This window comes from Empidonax traillii, unplaced genomic scaffold, assembly GCF_003031625.1.
Source record: "Empidonax traillii isolate 1590-97213 ecotype Southwest subspecies unplaced genomic scaffold, ASM303162v1 scaffold1159:size167780, whole genome shotgun sequence".
Classification (NCBI taxonomy): Eukaryota; Metazoa; Chordata; class Aves; order Passeriformes; family Tyrannidae; genus Empidonax; species Empidonax traillii.
The window spans coordinates 55,640-76,690 of record NW_020956352.1 but is presented as its reverse complement, the minus strand read 5'-3'; the positions used below and the strand labels follow the sequence as shown (position 1 = coordinate 76,690).

General features: G+C 34.2%; 1 protein-coding gene across 8 annotated transcripts in view; it reads right to left on the bottom strand.

The window, feature by feature from the left end:
- The window catches only part of LRRIQ1 (leucine rich repeats and IQ motif containing 1), a 111,907-nt gene that overhangs the window by 47,767 nt on the left and 43,089 nt on the right, over nt 1-21,051 (bottom strand). For 5 of the 8 annotated variants that reach the window (XM_027905478.1, XM_027905484.1, XM_027905481.1 and 2 more), the window contains exons 19-22: nt 9,228-9,317; nt 8,372-8,496; nt 7,673-7,768; nt 7,243-7,328 (exon numbers count right to left, since the gene is read on the bottom strand). In XM_027905478.1, coding sequence (XP_027761279.1) covers nt 7,243-7,328; nt 7,673-7,768; nt 8,372-8,496; nt 9,228-9,317 — 397 coding nt within the window. The remainder of the gene's footprint in view (nt 1-7,242; nt 7,329-7,672; nt 7,769-8,371; nt 8,497-9,227; nt 9,318-21,051) is intronic. The other 3 variants (XM_027905479.1, XM_027905482.1, XM_027905483.1) reach the window with 2 other exon arrangements.

The window sequence follows — 21,051 nt, the reverse complement described above, 5'->3', positions numbered from 1 at the left end:
GTAGGATGATTATAGCTTTCAGAACAACCCAAAGGTTGTCATATTTAAAGTAACCTTAACTTACTTTTAATAGCTAAATTGAATGAACTGATTCAAGATGCACAAAAAATAATTATTAGCTCCATTAGTTTTAAAGGTAGATCATTAGAACGATTCTGATAATGAGATAACTTCATTCACAAACTGGATTACCAGACTTGTAGATATTTTCACTTTGTGCAAATGCATAAATTAGCCTTACTTTGGCATGTTTTCCAACTAAAAAACAAATCAGTAGCAGACTAGCATTCTTCAGGGTAGTAAATATTTGGTACAGTACAGTAAGATTTGTGATAAAAATACCTTGAAATAGTAATGCATTGTATTTTAGAAGTTCTTTCTGAAATTTTAGATAACAGAACTTACAAAAATATTTTAAGTAAAGTATGAATTAGTTTTGTCTTTTCTATAGTTGTAAGATACATGGCCATACAAGTCCTACACATGGATAAAAATGTACAGGATAAAATTTTTTATAACTGTAATTTTCCCAACATTCAGCATACAGTGTTGATAAAAAGACTTCTTCTTTCAGCTTTATACCAGTTAGAAAAACCAGTGTCTTTCTTCAATAGAAGACCAAATACAAAGTGACAAAATCAATTAAAACCTCATAAGACAAAATGCAATTGTGGATTCCAAAGTATTTTTGCTTAACAAAATAATTCCTGAAATTACACATTTTTTTCCTATGTAGGTCTATTGACATTGTTCCAAGCAGTTTTAAAAATGTCATCTTTCCTTAATCCAACCTCCCACCCAATTCTATGAAAAAAACATCAAGTCCAAAGGTCAATTATACCATGGATTTTGGGTGAAGTTACACAAAGTTTTTAGTGCCAAGCTCGATTTTCCAAACATTTATCTGTGCACAAAGACAACAGCAGTAAAGGTCCGTGAATTGGGAAGAGGGGTAAATAATGGAAATTGTTCTTCTAAGAGATTTCTATCTGAAGATTTATCTTTGAATCTTTGCAAAATAACTTAAATAATCTATAGGGATTCAACACAGTGCCAGACTACTTGAATTTGTACCTACCTGGATCACCTCAACCATTGCCTACGGCTCTTTTGTTATTAAAAACGAGTATTTTTCTTTATTTAGTCGGAAATGTAGGCAATATTACACAGATTACTTCATAATACTAGTGCTTTTCAGTCTCTGAGTGAACTAGGGAAATGAACTGCATGTATGCTTTGATGACAAGCAATCAAATGTTTTAGATTTCACACAGAGAACTGTGAAAGAGTCCAATAGTTCAAAATCATACAAATATCTTACTGGATTCTGGCATACTGATTTAAATGGGGCTTATTAGGTGATGATCCGTGCTGGCAATCTGTAAACCAGGGAGGTAATTTAATGCACATTGCTTGGCTACCTCCAAGTATAGAAGTTAAGTTGGAACAACACAAGAAATGTTATGGAAACAATATGGAAGGAATAGTTACTGCCTAATCTGGCACCACATTTCTGAACAACTTCTCGGTAATACTGAAACTGAAAAAAATTAAATGTTTGTCATTAATATTTGTTGCACAATATCTGTAATTAGGAAAACACATGCATAACTGTGACAACTTTAGAGGGTTGCTAAATCAAAGTAGCACACAGCAACAAATGCTTATTGATAAGATAATTCAATTTGTAAATTAATTTGGAAGAATGACCAGATTTCCTTCCATAATTGAACAGCAATTAGAACTCCAGTTAATCTATGGCTGGAGTTCCCAGATGATATTGCTACATGGAATAGACAGTAACAACAAAAGCAGCTCTCTTTCTGCTACTAAGAAAATATACAACGATGGTCATTTATGTAATGTGTAACAAGGATTGATTAATTATATACCCCAAATTTTTATCCTGACTGCTGTTAAGTCAGATCATCTGTTTTGGGCTTGCAGGTTTTGAGGGAGGTGGATTAAGTTTTTTGTTGCTTTTTCTTTATTTCATTTTTTAATTAGCATTGCATTGCTGTGTGAAATTCTAAACACAAACTAAAAAATATCTGCTGACCTCTATGACATACCTTTTTTATTGTGCCCTGGTTCTAGTGAACAAGGCCCACTTCAGCTGCTTTTCACCTTTCTTTTTTTTTCCTTCCTACCTATGTGGCATCAAGAATTACCATAGAATCATTAAGGTTGGAAAAGACATTCAAAATCATCAAGCGCAACCTTTGACTGAACACCAACATGCCAACTAAAGCATAGCATTAAGTGCCACATCCAGTCATTTCTTGAATATTTCAAAGGATGGTGACTCCACCATATCCCTGTGCAGCCCGCTCCAATGCTTAAATAGCCTTTCAGTGAAAAAATTTTTCCTGATGTCCAGCCTGAACCTCCCCTAACAATACTTCAGGCCATTTCCTCTCACCTGTCACTTGTTGCCTGGGAGAAGAGGCAGACCCTCACCTGGCTACAACCTCCTCAGGTTGTTGTAGAGAATACTAAGGTCTCTCCTGAGAGTTCTTTTCTCCAGGCTAAACAACCCCAGCTCCCTCAGCCACTCCTCATAGGACTTACTCTCTAATTCTTCACCAGTTTCGTTGCCCTTTTCTGGACACACTCCAGCACCTTGCTCTCTTTCCTGTAGTGAGAGACCATCACTTCCCTGGTCCTGCTGGCCACACTATTCTTGATACAGGCCAGGATGCCACTGGCCTTGGCCCCCTTGGCACACTGCTGGCTCGTGTTCAGCCAGCTGTCGACAAGCACCCACAGAGCCTTTTCTGTTGGGCAGTTTTCCAGCCACTCTTCATCAAGCCTGTAGCTCTGCATGGGTTGTTGTGACCCAAGTGCAGAACCTGGTACTTGGAATTCTTGAACCCCCTACCACTGGCCTCAGCCCACTGATCTAGCCTGTCCAGAGCCCTCTGCAGAGTCTTCCTACCCTCCAGGAGATCAACACTGTAACCCAACTTAGTGTTGCCTATGAACTTACTGAGGGTGCCTGTGATCCCCTCGTCCAGATGATTAATAAAGATATTAAACATGACTGGGCCCAGTGCTGATCCCTGGGGGATACCAGGGGTGACCATCCAGCCAACTGGATGCAGCACACTTAATCCAGCAAAGGATTCAGCTGTCCAAGCCATGGGCCACCAGCTTCTATAGGAGAATGCTGTGGGAGAAAGTATCAAAGACATTACTGAACTCCAGGTAGACAACAACCACAGCCTTTCCGTCATCCACTAGGCAGGTTACCAGGTCATAGAAGGAGCAGGACCTGCCTTTTCTAAACCTGTGCTGGGTGGGCCTGATGCACTGACAAGAGACTATCTTTTTGGAGAGGAAAGGGTTAAACAAGAAATACTACAGCAGTGTGAGACAAGCTGAAAGTAAGCCATGGCTTTCAGCCATCTGAAAAGGAAAAGAAGTTAACTTTCAGAGGCTAGTATAAAATTCACAGAAACAAGGAAATTCCAAGTTAAGCAAGAAATTCTGTGCTGCTGTGCCAAGACATCTTTAGGAAGCTAGGATTGTTATGAGTCACAGACACTTAATGTTAAAACACAGTGAGGTGCATTAATGTCTGCTTTATTTAGATTTTGAATTAGAATTTGTATAGAATTTTATGAATCCATGATAAACAGAAATATTTCTGACGTAATGACAGTTTTACTTGGCTGAAAATTTTCTGATTTGTTGCCCCCATTTTTTGTATTATCTTAATCTTAAAAAATAGTTGAAGCAGGCACAGCATACATTTGGTATTATTAAAATATAGGCCCCGACTTTATTTACCTACATAAACAAGCATACCTAACAGTAGCGGATTAGGGCATAACAGACCTTAAGGCCATTAGTTGGTGGGACTGGTCTGCTGCAATATAAGCCTTGCCTGAATCACTTCCTATTATAAGGTCATGCTACTTTAAGCTCTTCCTTGTAATACAAACCACAGGATTCAGTGCACTTGCTAGTATTTTCCTTTTTTTTTTTTGCTACTGAGTAAGTATGTGGCCAGACATATGAGGCAAGATGCTTCTCAGTTACTTTTACACATCTACATTTTAACTCTGTCCTTCAGCAAGTCACTCTAGTTTTTGTGTCTAGGCAATGGAGAACTATTAAGTGCTTTAACAGTGAGTAGCCTGGTTTTTAATTATGTTTTAAGAGGAAACTTCTTTCCATAAAACAAATGCAGATGACTAGCTCAGATGTGGATTTCTATAATTATCAAATTAATCCCATCACCCTTGCACTAGGAGAAGACAAATGTTTTAGATGGAAAATGAAAAGGAATAAATTCCCACACCTGAGAGTGTTAAGAATCAAAGCTGTTCATGGCTGTTCAGTTGAAGTTCCAATCCAGCAGGCATCTTGACAATATTAAAGAGCAACTGTAAAACTCTCTGAATGCCAGCTGATTTAACACTTTGCACTTGTGAATCTCAGGTCTAAGGCAAAGGGGTTTGATAGCAAGTGGAAGCAGACAACTTGCTCTGACAGCTAACTTGTTCCTAGAAAATCCATCAATATCTTATCATTCCCCAAAAGTAATCAGATCCTTACCACAGAGTGATCGATAGCACATAAAAGATGTTTGGGATTATGGTGAAATCTCATCATTAAAGATATCAGTTTATTTGTTAATAGTTTATAATTTATTTATATCTAGAATATTTACAGTTGCTGTTGCTTTGTTTTTTCTCAGAACTTAAAGTTTTGCTCTAGATGTCAGATGTGTAGTTGTAAAAGGATATAAAATAAAAAATTGCTCCTTTTTACCTTATAATTTCCACTTTTAAGTGGATGCTGGTTAGTTACTTTCTAGTGAGTAAGAAACTTTATCACTAACAAAATTGTTAGCATACCTTCAACTATTATAAATCAGAAAGCTAAAAAGGAAACAGTTGCAATTATAACACTGAAGACCTGGAAATTCAAAAGACAGAACAGAAATAATAATTCTAAACTACAACATTTCATATACAGCTTCAGTCAAGACAAATGAACCTCATTTTAGTGGAGATGAAGGCAATAGGATAGTAATTTCTATGGAAACATTAAAAGACAATGTTACATCTACTTATTCAGATCAATTTCAATCTGCTTTTAAATACTAGAAGGAACAAAGTCTCCTACGGAATTCCTGCTTTGGTATGGTTAAACTCACATCAATTGCCTAGGATTTGTGAACTCTCTCCCTATTTATACTGGACTTGCTACAAGTAATCTAGCACGAGCTGTACCACACAGAGATCCAAGAAACGTACTGGCAGCCTAACTGGTCTGGCTAAAGTTTCCTGATCTGAAGCTGGCTAGTCTCAGGATAAGCTATATCTATTCTAATTTAAATGCTGTAAAGCCCCTCTGTTCAACCAGAACCTCAAAAAGACCCTGAATTACTGTCACCACTTCAGAGGTTGTAGCTGATGTAAAACGTAATTATGTTTGGGGAGATTCTTTTCACATAGGGAATATTTCATTGGGATCATTGTTTTAGTTCAACATCTGAGTTTTAAGATCAGTTTAATATAAAAATCCTTGTTTTAATTGATAATATCCATTTGGTCCTTACTGACCAAGGAAGGACTGACTTTGTCAGTGTGCTGTATGAGAAAGAATAGGTGAATAGGTGGTTTGATAATCTTTGGGATGGATTGGAATATTTTCAGTTATGTTTTTTAGCTCTAAAAACTATGCTTCCTGCTCATCTGAAAAAAACCCTGTGATTTCAATGACTGACAGAGAACTCCATATAGGCAAATTATATATACAGGTTATTTTTGTATTTGACATAATACTCAAAAAGACAAAAACATTCTATATGAGGTAGATTCAAGAAGAGAAAATTTGAAACTATAAAAACATTGGGCAAAAGTTATTTTATTTTTTTTTAAACTAGTGATACACCTTGAGAATATTCCAAGTGACACACTAAAAAGCTCAACCAAACATCATATTGAATAATCTGAACAAAGTGAATATAAATGTATCCCAAAAATCCATTAGAACTACAACAAAAATAGGATGGCAAATTTGATACGCTCAATCAAGCATTTATGACTGGATTAATTCCTACTAAAATAAAACAGATAGCATATGGAGAAAAGACGATATAACCTAATTAGCTCTATTCATTGAAAAATCATACAGAGGTCACAAAATGGAATATATGTTAAAAAAACTTCAGCTGCACATAAGATACTTATTACTTTTTTTTAAAAAATAAGGTAACATGATAGGAAAGCTATCAAGATTTAAATATAATAACTTTAACCTCTTATCCATATATTCTCTTTTCCACAAAGCATATGCTGATTATGTGTTTTTTTCTCTTCTCCTTTTTTTTTTTTAATTACAGATCATTTTGTCATATTTAGTCTTAGTCTTAGGTTGAAAAAATCATGCAGAGAAACACTTTGCTTAACTATATCTGTAGCTGTTTTTTTTTTCCTTCCAAAAGCAAAATGTCTTTCAGTAATTTCAAAACTTAATACAGAAGAGTTTTGCAAAGTTATGCAAAAGAGGAAAATTAACTGTAGCTTGTGATAGAAAATATATGTAAAGAAGGGTACATTTTCCAAAGACCATTTAATATTAGGTTCTATTGTCAACCAGGCTCTTACATATTTAAATGTTTCTTATACTAACAGTATTTGTATTAATATTTGTATTAATATATTCCAGTAACATTTACATTAGCATATCATACTAACAATTAACGATTCCAAGAAAGGTTCATTGACATAAGAAGTATCAGAGAAGAACCAGAAGACACTTAAAGAGAAGCTAGATAAGCTTTATCTATTTCCACATTGAATATTTAATTAAAGAAATATGATTTTTTTTCATATGTGTCAAACTGTCATTTCCATAAATAGTTCTTGCATAAGTCAATAATTTTAAGCTAAGATTTTGCCAAGAGGAAAATACAAAAAGCATAAAATGCAGAAATATAAATTTCACAGCTAGAAAAAGAGATACATGAACAGGAAGAAACAAAATTTCTGTTGCTCATAGCTGTCAAATATTCAACTTCAAAATTCAGTTGAACGTCTTTTAAAATCTGAGTATTTTATCATTGGAAAAAATTGATTGAAATTGTTTTTAGTGAATGACACTCCAGCTTCTTTCAAATTAATGTTTAATGTTGTACAAGCAAATTTTTAAAATAGAGACACTACTTTGAGATTTAAGAATGGAAAAATTACATCAATATAACCATTATTTTAACTCTTGACTTACCTAAACTTTTATTACTATATTTTTTAGGCTTCATTTTATGGGCCCTCTTCATCATTAGCTGTGCAGTAGAAATATCTTTGAAACCCCTAGGGAAAGAAAAAACTTACTAAATATTTCATATGTATTATGTTACACCAGTTGTATATTATTGTATAAAACACTTTTCAAACAGAGTACCAGTATATGGTACTTAAGCATGGTATGAAACTTTCTGAACTATAGAGATAGCTGCAATTATTATCTTACCATTACATTATTGCAACTTATTAAGATGGTTTCCCAGGCACTTGTAAGAGTAATTGCAATAATTTTTACTTTGGTAGAAAACAGACATTCTTGAAAGGAGGAACTTAGAAAAAGCAAGCACCAGCAGCCAAGTATACCACATCTATTCTGGAAATAACTAGGTAAGCAAAATAGTTTAACATACCATTCTTCTGAAATTTTCTCTTCTTTTTCAGACATAAATAAAAATTTCTTTTTGTCCTTCCAGTCAGAAAGCTGTGACATTATTCCCTTCCCTGACCTGGAAACAAAGTATAAGAGCAGTACCAAGAAGTAGGCAAATAAGGAAGAGACTTGGGTGACTATTTTGCAGTCTTTGTTATTCTGCAACTGGTTTGTGCCTTTTAAAGGCACTTTTGAAGCTTGGAAATGATAAAAAAAAAATCTCTTTTAATATTCTGTGAAGGTTTTATCTTGGGGAGTAATAAAAGTCTGCCATCAATTTGAAATGTTTATATTTCAATTACTTGAAGCATATTTCAGTCCTTTCACAGAATGCAGCTGTAAAAGAAATCTCTTTTAATCTTTATCTAGTCTTCAAAATCTCTATTTCACAATCTATCTTGCCATATATGTGAAAAAATTGAAGTTTTATGATCTCTAGTCAAACCTTGATAAATAAAACTAAACACATATATTCTTATATTCTTAATCCTTAGTCAATGAAAAATAATAACTGAATTTAATATATTTGGTTTTAGCAAGTAAATACATTTCAAAACCAGTAATATCACATTAGCCAAAAGTAGCAAAAGTATCAGAAAATAGCCTCTTCTTCTCCTTTTAACTTTTGTCAAATCCAAATGAACGAAATATAATTAAAAAAATAAATTATGTAACTTACCTGCTATGAAAATTGATATTTTCTGCAGAGTATGAATGTGGTCTGTTAGAACGCTGCCAAACTTCTTGGGGTGACAGTGGCAAACTAGTTGATTGTTCACTGGAATCTGAAGGCCTAGAAAACTTTTAAGTAAGACAAAGAAAAGGGTGCAGCTGACCGTCTCTGTAAGCTAGAGTTTAAAATGCGCAGGAAAACCTGCACTGGGGTTTGCAGAGGATATTACTATAACTGAAATGATTCTTAACGGTGATATGTCCATTACAGACCTTACCTTCATCTAACTAGGACAAAAAGGTGACTTTAGTTACACTTAATGTCCCCAAATACAAAACATCCCCAAATATAATGAATTATACATTTATAAGACCCCTTTGTCTTAACTGTAGAAAATAAAACATTAGTAATACTGTGCTTGTAAGAAGAATAGAAAATCCTACCAAAACAAAAGCTAAAACTTCAAAGTTTATCAAATAACTAGCAGACATTACAGTTCGATGACCTGTAGCTGTTCTGAAAACATTCAGCTGCTGTCACATAATGCAGATCTTAGTATTTTTAGAGTAGTTTGTCAACTAGCAATTTTTAATCCATTGCCAAATGTGCAGATGAAGCACATCATCTTTTTTTCTGCTACTGTGAAGTAGAGTGTTGAAATAAATCCAAAATAAAGAAAAACTAGGCAAATGAAAGAAAATCTAAAAGAAAAATTGCATCTGGAGATGAGGAGGAAGTCTGAGACTTCTAAAAGTAATTGTGTTTTTCAAGTCACTAGATTGTCGTATTAATCACCCCAGAATAGCATATCCTTAAGGAATGAATAAAGACTGAAGACTAAGATGTTTCTGTGACATGTTACCTTTGGCCAGTGCAGCTGGTTTGAGAGCAGGAGTGTTTTTGAAGGGAAACGGGTGGAATCTAGAGTTAGCCATTCCTTCTCTAATGCAGCCTGCATGAATGAGCAAAGTCATATAGTGCACTGATAAAATCAGTTTATTTTTGATAACTTTTGCAAAGTCTCTTTTAAACTGTCCTACAGACTGTGTTTTCAAGTTGTATATCAGAACTGCCACCTGCAGAGCAATCATACTCAAAACACCTTTGGAGATGCTGTGTTGTACTGTTTTATTTTAAACAAATCAGATCAACAGTATTTGTGGGTTCTGGTAGGTTTTTTGTGGGTTTGATTTTGTTTTGTAAATAAGATGCATCCCCTACTTCTCAAATTCCTGTAATTTTATTCCAACATTGTTAATAGACCCAAGCTATCACAAAAGACTGCCAAACTTTGAAAAGATACAGGCCTAACGTACTGAAAGGCATAAAGAACATGAACAGCTTTGTGTGCTGTTTTTGCCTAATTGAGTATTCTATGTCCAGATGTAAATGCCTGATTCTGTCAAACTTGCTTTCACTGAGTTGAACTGAATTAGGGAAGTTTTCACTGAAATTTGGAGTTAAAAAAGCGAATCCTGTATGAACTTATTCCTTCAATTAAGCAGTTTTATTTTTGATGTAATGGAATAACTTGAAAACTAAAGTAATGGTTGGAATGAAGAGGGGTGACAGAACTAGTTGCTAACTGGTGTCTCTAGCACCTAAGGCAGAATTCAGTTTTCTTTCATTAAAACAAAATTCAGACTTTGGTTCAAACTCAACCTGTATATGACTTATTTTTCTTATAAATCCTTGAGTTTTTTTACCACATGTTCTTTCAATATATTCTGATAAGTGAGAGAAGTAAATCACTCCCACACAATAAGTAAATACCGCTGAAGAATTTGGCTTGACTTACACGGTTCAGTCATTCAGGTTCTTATTTCATCAGCAAAGAGCCTGGGGTTCATTCTTTAGAAAATTTCTAATTTATAAAACTGGACTACCTTTCTCCCATTCATAAAATATTTCAAATTGTACTGATTTCTGACCCTGAGAAATAACTTTGGATACCTTACAGTGTAGTTTGTGTAAACAGGACTTTGTACAACCTTAGCCTAGTGAACAAGAAGCTCTTTCAAGCCCTTTCAACTTCTGAGAGACAAAAGGATCATATTCCAGCTATTTTTTTGACTTCAGGTACTTGTCATTTAATTTGGTGGCTTGAAGATCACTCTTTCTACTTCCATTCTGACCAAGCTTTTAAAAATAACAAATTTTTATTTTATTTTCATGTCTTAAAAGTGATCCTTGATTCCCTGATTCAGTAGCTCCCTATTATTTGGCTACAGTATATTTTGGGTTTAATATCTTGATTTATTAAATCTGGATAAATTCTATACGCTCATTATTAAAAGATAATGTCTCTTTACCATTTTTCCCCTCCTTACCATTTCAATTAATGATAAATATACAAAATTATCCTTTTTATTATACATCCTCTCTTGAGTGGTTGTGTATTTTAAGAAATCTATATAAATAAATTGTAGAGGCATGCAACAAATAAAATGCATCACATTCTTTAACAATTACCTACAACCCACTAACTCATCTCTTCCCAGTGATTACTCCTATGCTGATAACCACTGAATGGTTGATTCAAACAATTTTCATTAAAAAAAAATATATTCCAGAAGCAGACTGTGGCAAATCAAATCTCAAAGATAACCATTTAAATATGTGAAATTGGTACAGTTAGGACACAGAAGACTGACAAGTTCATACTTCAGCAGAGACAAAGCTACAACATATTCAAATTTACAACTGCCCAGGGTCTATGGGCAGAATGATCAAAATGAATAGTTACGAAAAAGGGAGAAAATCTGACCAAAAACTTTCAGTGAAGATAGATATTATTCTTCCCTGTCCTCTTAAAATTTACTTTTCAATTGCACTATGCAAATTATATTTTTAGTTTTTCAGATGGGAGTTTTTCCCATATTTTCCATGTCTAGGTGTACAATCTGGCCAGAGGTGAACTCTGTATTTGCAAAAGACATGTCTTCACCCTTGCTGGTATACAAAGATATATAAAAAGTAAATTTCAGAAGAATTGTTTTCCTCCTCTATTTCCAAAAGAATCAATATAGCTGAAAGATATGTAGATTTCCACTTCTTGTACAATTTAAATGTCAATCAACTTCATTGGTGTGTACAATAATGTGTCCATTAATTCCCTGAGTACCTAAATGTCTTACATTAGCAGTGAATATGATCCGAGCTCTAGTGTCAGATTTCAGGCGAAGCCTGCATCCTAGCTATTTGAATTTTTATCTCTCTCATGAAATAGTTTGTGACAGAAATGAAAATAAAAAAAAAAGAAACATGAGAGATAACACTCAAGGATGTAGCCAATTTTTGGTACAAGAATCCCTTAACAGTATACTGATTGAATCATTTTGCTTTATAGTTATACTATAGCCAAATTAAAGTTCTTTACTTTTAATATTGATGTTGAAACTTTTCTCACAAGTATTTTCCTAGCCCAGCCCTTGCCATTTATTAATTTATTAGTGTATGTCAGTGTTCTAAGTGAAAAGCAATATCAATGAAAATATAAAAGCATGATTCAAAGGTATAAATACGCAAGACAAAAAAAAGATATCACTAAGCACATCTCCTATGACTGTGTAGCATATTACAAAAATATACCACACTGATGTTTGCTTTGTCCAACAAAAATAAAGACATAATTGATTTTCAAATATGTGCTCTTCCACTATGTTTACCCCACAGATTTTCACAGCACTAAGCTCATGAAACTTCTATCCATATCTTTCCCATAAACAGTCATAAATTATAACTAATTAAAAGTTTATGACAGATTTACCAAAACCTAAGGCTAAAAACAAGATCGGTTTCTACAGATATTTTCCACTAAGAGAAAAAGACAACATTCTGAGAGGAATTACAAAGTAAATAAAATCATAGTATTTGACTGTATGGTCTACATAAACAGCAACAGACATACTATATTTATATTTCTTTCTAAAGCCAAATGAAAGAGTTGATTTCATAAATACTGAAGACTAAAATGTAACTTTACACATATGTTTAAATCACATATATAGTTTATTTAAAACACTTAAGTTTATCTGAAGATATCTTTTATACTTCTATATCCTCCATACATTATTTCCAGTGTTTGCTTCAAAAGTCTATATTACTTCAAGTTTCAAGTTTAACAACCAAGTAAAACATACATAGACCTTTTTATTTTTTGCTACACCTCACGGAAATAAATTCATTTTAACCTCTGGTTTGAAACTAATTTACACAATTATCCCTGATACTGTTCTTCAACAAGAAGGAGGTGTGAATTCAGGTTTGGGCGTTTCCTTCTCATTTTAAGTAATAAAACCTTCATATTATTAGCTATTTCCATTTATCCATTAGGATCTTTTTATTCTGATTCACAATGCATTTTTTATTCTTTGAGAAATTACTCTTACAGGCGTTTTTTCCCCACTTTGATTTTGCAGCTCATTAATAAACTCTGGAGACTTAAGGATTTTTTTTTCATGGCAAATAGCCTTTTTCATATTGTTATTCCTTCATTTTTCAAATATTTGCTCTATTGCTTCCTTTGCAAAATATTATGACTATTTACATCAAATATTAAACTTCTGTGCTCTCAGAAGCAGAATTCAATCCTGCAACCACCAAAGTCAGTGAGAAAGGTTCTTCTGACTTTAATTGGGCCTTAATGCTGAAAAGAAGTTTTAGTGCCAATGTTATTTACACAATCTAGTCCTAGGCATCTTTTCTATGCTCTGGATTACATTCTGGAGCTAAAGAATCTTTTATAATGACTATACATGTAATTGGGGCTATTCTGAGTCATATTTAAACCATGAACAAAAAACAGTTCATAGGACAAAGTGTCAAACCTACACTCAGCTTTGAAGTGCTTCTACAAGTAACTGTCCAAAATGTGAATAATGCCATCACATATTCCCTTTCATCTCTTTGAGATCAAGGAGGATCGATCACAAGAGTATAATAGAAACCAAACCAATCCCCAAAACTGTACTACAGTTTGAAGCAGATGACACAAGAAGGCATTAACAAAAGAGGCTGAAAAGTAAAGCCAGCATTTGACATCTCACAACTCTATTCTGGTCAGACCAAATATCCATCTACGTGAATATTCTTCTTCCAGTAGACTTCAGTAGCAGATGCTTATAGAAAGAATGAAAAAAGCTGGACATGTTCCCTTTAGTATATTCTTTCAGGCTTGGAAACTGGTCTTTCTGCTAAAATCTAGGGATCTATTCTGCACCATGAAACAGTAATCTGATTTCTAGTGACAAACATAACTATCTAGTCAGTGTGTTTGCCAGGACATCTCTATGTCAATCCAGAAAGAATGTAAATCAGGTACAATGCTCAGGTGATACAACTGCTGAAGTAGTGCAAATTAATTTCAAAAGACCAACATGTTGAATGCCATGGGAGCTGAAGCTACCCCATGTCTCCAAACATGGTCTACCTCAGAATCACCACCTAGCACAACTGTGAAACTATCTTTGAAAATTAGGAAAAACTAACTCTTTATACCTCTTTTCTTCCTTCTTTCATTTCCTTATTGACTCATTCACTGTTTTCAGGACAGCAATGATTTAGCCAGAAAAAAAAAAAATTTTATTGATACTTATGTAGTACTTCTATTTATATGGTACTTTAAGATAAAACCAGGATAATTACCTGACAGTTATAAACAAGCAGAAGAAAATTAACATCCAAAATACTCTGTGAACTCAGAGTTATGACTGGCTCCTGATTACTACAGCAGAACAGGAAGAATGGCAAAAGGGAAAAAAGGATCTTCTATTCAAAACAGTATTTCCACATTACAATTTCACAGAAATAGCATGTGGAATTCTTCACTTTTTAAAAAAAGATTCACCCTTCAGTTCATCTGCCTGGTTTTGTCTAACATGTTTTTCTGGACTTCTGCTCCCCTTTGTGAGGCAGGCCATTAGCATCATTCTCAGGAAGAATGGCTCTTTTTCAATCAGATTTAACAAAGTATCTGCCCTTTCCCCAGTCAAATTAATTTTTAATAGGAATACTATGTAATAAGAGTAAACGAATAAATGAATCAAAATGAACCTTTCCACTAGCTTTCTACAGAATACAAATTTGTACAAAGTTCTTCAGGGTGGTAATGTCCTTGATTTCTACTTTCCTAGTTTTCAGAGAGCATATTTGAATAGTGCAGTTAAAGTCTTACTCGCTTCACGACAATAAAAAAGGTTAAAAAAAAAAGGACAAGTGAAAGGCAGAACCTTCAACAGCCTTCCATGACTATTGCAAATAAGGTGAAAAAATTTGTTTTGGGTAATATATGCCACATGAAGAACTACTTTTCCTGGTGTTAGACATCCTGTAGGCTAAATAATTGCTTAAACTGGAAGGGGAGTGGTCAGGCAGAAGGATCATATGCTGAAGGTTACCCCTGTGGATACTCATAGCCAGCCTACTGAACTGTCTTTCATCTGGCAGGAAGCTGTAAACTTTCTCTCTTGGTTGCTGGCAAACATATTTCATTCTGTGGGATATTTCATTCAAATAACATACCAGTCCAGGACAACATCTTTCATTTCTTTTTAAACTAAACTTCATTTCTGCCAAGGCCTAAGTATTTGCTAGGAATTTCTCCTCTAAAATCCTAAGTAAGTTTTGACAAATTTCTTAAGAAATCACAAATTTTTAGCTTTTATAGCTGAAACAGAAGGACCAGATCACTTATCTATGCTCTTTTGTATATTGTTGATAGATTGTGATTGAAAACTTCCTTTGAAATTAAAGATCTGAATATATTTGTGTATTTAGCCTTTTCTTTCATCCAGTCCTTTTAGGAATCAGATTACTCTATGGACTAGTTTTTCTGTGAAACACAAGTTCAAGTGTAAAGTTTAGTTCAATGGTAGGAAGTTAAGCATCAAATTAGACCCAGACTTCTTAAAAATCTTCCAAAGCTAAGAAAATATGAGATATAAACATCCTTAACTCTTATCACCTATTAGTAGAATTATTATTCCATGTCCAATACTACAAAAATTCAGTCTAAATTCTATATGTAAATGTTTTATACAATTTTATAAAAAAATCAAATCTTTTTTATTAGACTGTGTAGTGGATATACATTTTACAGAAAATATATATCTAAACTGCCAATGCGAGACATTGGCCTTTTTAGCCATCAGAGCGCTTGTAGCAAGCGTGGGTAGAGCCTTTCTCAAATCTTCGTTCACGAAGCCCAGCCATGAGGATGATGATGATGATATATCTAAACTGCAAGCAGTAGGAAAAACAGTCCTTTTCTCTGAGTTTGTCTTTCATTCTTTTTCACATATTTTATGTGTTGAAGATAAATAGGTTAGCACCCTAATAAAGGTTATTTTAACCTTTGGCAATGCTTCTCTTTCTGACCTGTCTTTATATAAGGCAATATATATACATTAGAAAAGAAAGCTGGGTACAGCTGCATTCTTACAACTGCTAAAATCAAACAAAGTTTCAAGCCAAAAAAAGTAGTCTGTATCATATGAATTCCAGAGAAGCATTGCAATGATTAATTGAGCCCAAGAGATTTTATAGACTTACAAAAGCTGGTTAATTATTAGAGTAAATTCTTGTAGGAAAATTATAGGACAAGTACAGTTGTGTAGTTGTCCATTTATAAGAAGGATATATTGATGATTACTGGAAAAAATCCCAACATTCTATTAATAAAAACATTCATGAAAATTTTATTGAGGAATATCTTCTCCAAATGTCATTTTTCCTAACTTTTTATTAAGCTTAGAAAACTAGCTGTTCTCTCAGATTCTAATGACTACATGCATTTATATTTAATATATGGATCTATGTGATTTCTTAAATACAAACAAAATTATCAAAAGAATTTGTTTTGGAAAAGTAAATGAAACAATGAAAATTTCAAGGGCCATATAAGATTTTGTTCAAATAAAAGGTTGACTGCCTACATACATAATCATTTCTCAAAAAATCTGAAACTTTTTGTAGTTCATGTCAGTCATTCATGACCAAAAATGCATTTTTGTCTTAAGCCTGGCAGTGTTCAAAGGAAGTTCTGTGTCCTTTCTTTGAATATAGAAATAAGAAAATAGAGATGGGTAAATTGTAACCTCAACTACAAATGTTAGACATGCTTCAAGTAAGCATCAGAAATGTATGCTTCAAAAATCTGAGATATATACGCTCAACCATCACAGTAAACATCAAGCTCCTGGAACCTTCAGGCCACCTCTCAGAATGGGTCTAATACCCCAGATATAGTTTTTCCCAATTAAATGACAAGAGTCTTCAGGACTTCCCCTCACTGACTCTGCCGTATAACACAAATTTTAGCTGCCATGTCCCTATAAACCTTTTTCCAGGTTTTTCTACTTCTGTGAAAACAAACAAAAAGAACTTCCACAGGGCAATGAATTAAAAACTTAAAAAAACAAACAGCCAAGGAACCCCTCATCCCTACTCCTTAAATACCGTGTATTCAAAGAATATACAATTTCAAAGGAACATAACCCAAAATGTTCTATCAAGTTTTGGTAATGAATACTAAAAACACAATAGAAAAGAAAGCTGTACTTCAGCTTGCAGTTTTGTCAAAAGAAGGGAAATCAAGCAGAAGCACAGAGTAATAAAAAATAGACTAGTCCCAAGTTTATAGTCATTTAACCTTTAACATGTTTCAAAGTTCAGGTCACACGAGAGATTTGATTCAATTTCAAGAACAACTTTTCCTTTTTTGCTTACAAGTCCTTATTTCAGAAACAAGAACAAAAAAGTATTTGGAGATAAAGAGCAAAAAAGAACTAAGTTATAAGCACATATTTTTTTTTTAAACTGATGGTAAAAAATCTCTAATTACACTACAATATGCTTAATTCTAAAGAAGGTATGTCTCAATAATCTCTCAACTTCACTTGTATTGTCCTCCTTATATGTCCCTACCACTGTCTCTTCTATTTGAAATAAATTATGCACAAATGAATTTGCAAGTTGAAATTTGTTGATTCATAACTGTAGTCTCAACAACTTTAGTTTTTTGGGACCTCCAATGCTACTCTCTGGGAAATTCAAGAGCTTCAGTAGCTGATTCTTTGGGACGTTTTCCTGGTGTAAACTCAGATTTGTGAAATGATCAACAATTACTCCTATTTCCATATATAAAAAAAAATAAAAAGCATTTTTCATGCAAAAAAATTACAAGACTAAGTACTAGGAGATGGTTTTAACAATATTTAGCATTTAGGATTCCTTAACCCACTTTATTCAAGGACAAACTAGACCCAAAGTCATTTAGCTTTTAGCTAAATTAAGACTGTGTTATAGCATTGAAGACTGGTTTCGGTTTTTTACCAATCTTTCTTTCCACTTTCAAAACCAGAAGAACTGCATGGCAAAGAAAGCCCAGTATGCCTCTAGAGAGGCAGCCTCTAGTCAACATATTGCCCCTATATTGGACTTTGGACTTGCTCTTGTTGAAGTTGTTGAGGCTCTGGTCAAACTGTTTATCTAGCCTGTGCAGGCTGCTCTAGAGAACACCCTGATCCTCCAGCCACTACCCTCAATTTGCTATCATCTGCACAATTGCTGAGATAGCATTCTGTTACATGATACAGGTTGCTAATTAAAATTTTAACTACTTTGATCCCCCTACCATCCATGATGGGCTCCATTAGTTACTGTCCACAAGTTGGACTTTGCATCAAAGAACACAACTACTTGAGCCTGGCAGTGCAGTCAATTTGACAGTGACTTTTACTGTCTACTTGTTCAATCCACACCTCAAAATATTTTGAGGATAAGGCTGTGTGATATAGTCAAAGGCCTCACTAAGGGCAATGCAATATGCCCTGCACTCCCTGTATTCATACTGCCAGTTACCTTTTGACAAAAAACAATGAAGTTGATTAGTCCTGGGTAAAACCATGCTAGTTTTTCCCAGTCATCATCTTCCATAGGTTTAGAACTGGCTTCTGAATTTATTTGCTCCAAACTTTCCCAGGAAGTGAAATAACATTGATGGGTATATAATTCCCCAGATCTTTCTTCTTGACTTTCCTGAAGATGGGTGTGATGTCTACCTTTTCCAGTCACCAGTAATCTCCCCCAGTTGTTGTGTTCTTTCAAAGATAAGAGAGAGTGACCTCAAAATTACATCAGTCAGCTTGTTCAACTGCCTTGGATGCATCCTATCTCTTCCCTCGAACTTGTGTTTGTTCAGAGAAGGCAAGTTGTGCCGTAATTGGACAAAAACTGCTATATTCTAAACTGAGAGGATTTCAAGCTCCAGGCAATGCATACATATAAGTGCAGAGGAGAACAGAAGCTGACATCTCATATTCTTCTTCGATCCCTCCTTAAGTACTGCAATTTAACTCAATTACAACATTCACTGCATCAATGGCCTCTTCTCACAGAGCACAGACAAATCACGTAGGATAGCTTCTGAAATTTGTAAATATGGATTACTAAAGTCTTTTTTAATGGAAATCAATGTATGTGGACATGCTAAATATCAGACATTTAACTAGATACTTTAAACAAAATCTATACCAATATTAAAACATTGATTTCAACATTACACAAAAATTAAAGAACTTAGGGGAGATATATTCAGTGATTTGAGATCCTTAGCTCAACTTTCAAGAGATTCCAGATGCAGATGCACTTACTGAGAAGAACTGATGACTGTATCATTGCTTCCACTTACAATGATGCTTTTGGCTTAAAACATACGCATTTTGGCTACTGTAATGGGCTTAAAGCATCAAAGAACTAAAGCTTTTTTACTTTGATACAGACAGATTCTGTTTAAAAATTGACAGCATTTCAGGTGGTATGAAGAACTCAGATCTCATGGTGGAAGGCCAGAAAGCAATCAGAGCACATTCTGCATGAGCTGTGAAGCTGGAGTGTTAGTGACAGCCACAACTTCTAATAGCTGTGTTTGTGTTTATTTTATCAGCTACTGACTGCGACAATCTACTCTCAAGACCAGAATATCTATCAGATAACTAGAAAACAAGATTTCAGCGCATAAGATAAGCAGCACTGCTGAAAGAGGTAGAAGATTTATGCATCTGCTGATGCCACAGACTGAGAATAGCATGCAATTCACTAACACAGCAGCTGAAGAAACAGGAACATATCAAGAGATCATTTATAAACACTCATAGTGAAAAGATTGATCGGCCAATATATTAGTTAGGAGAGATTTTTTTCCCTCCTTTTTAAAAAAATGGGATGTATCTAATGAAATTTGCATCAGACAATATTTTGCTTCTCTTCAACATTGTAACTTTATATGTAATTTGATGAAAAAAGGATCATACTCTTTGCAGTATGCAATACAGAAAAACTGGATCCTGATCTGACATTTATAAACAATTACAAGAGCTAGACATACATAAGAGTGTAAAGATACAAGAAACAAACATTTTGCGGACCTTCTAATCCATATGCTACACTTATTTCCTGGCACTAGCAATAGCAATCACTGTCACAAGCTCACAATCACAAGCCTGAGACAAACCACATTATGAAGGATTGTCAGAAAAGAAGACAAAACACATTGTATGGCTCTAGTTTGGATACGTGACAAGAATACTAAAGATGGGAGATGTAAGGAAATTGTTTTTCAAATTGCTGTTTACTTTTTAAGAGTTAGCACACATGAGATAGTTTTCATTCTTCCCACCCCTAAAAAAAAAAAAAAAAGAGAGAAAGAAAAAGAAAAATGCTACATAGATGTTGTGGAAGGCAAGCAAAAAATTAGGAATGACTATGTGTCCAAGTATGGATATGAGTAAAAAATGTGAAGGAAACTCCTGGTCAATAACTTCAAAAGCTGTCAGGAAGACTGGAACTTTTAAAATCTACATAATCAAGCTCAGAAGGAGAACAACGCTTGGTCTCAGGGCAACAAAGTTATTCCTTTGAAGAAAAAAGGAGTGATGGATTTCTTTTTAGCTTGGTTGCAACTTACAAAGTGACTTTCTTTTTGAAAAAGTATGATTAGAATGATTTAAAATAAATTAAAAAATGAAGGTTTGAAAAATACTTACTTTCTGAGCCATGTAACCATCAATACTGATATCTATCTTGATGAGAATAGGATGTGTCCATGTGCTTACTCAGTGTAGAAAAACAGTAATTTATTCAGTGATCACTGCTCAAGGTAAAGAACTGCCTAAATATTCATTCTATTTATTCAGCTTTCTGACACATTGGCAAGTTCAGCCATTTTGCATTTGGCTCACAACATATTCACACCAGCAAAACAACAATGCTGATATTTAAATGGTACAGAAAGTAAGATATGTGTCAAGCAAATGTGTTGTCATATTTTTCCACCAGAGGTAAAAAGTGAGCTCTGCCTTGTAGATCGTTTGCTACATGCATGGACTCCTGATGAAAGGTTGCCTTAAAATCAGCCTTCTGGAGCATATAGGCTGGAATTCTCCCAAGTCCACATGAAAGATGTGAAAATATCACTAAATACCAGGCTCATACTTTCTGAGACATCTGTCGACCAGACCTTTCATCTAATCTGGGATAAACTGTTTGAAATTGCACAGTAAACTAGACACAAAACTGTCATCAATTGCCTCTGAATGTCTTTGACAATGTATGGGAGTTCATATGAATACAAGAAGGTATCAGGAATTTTTCAGGTGAAACTATTACTATTCACGCTATTGTGAGCA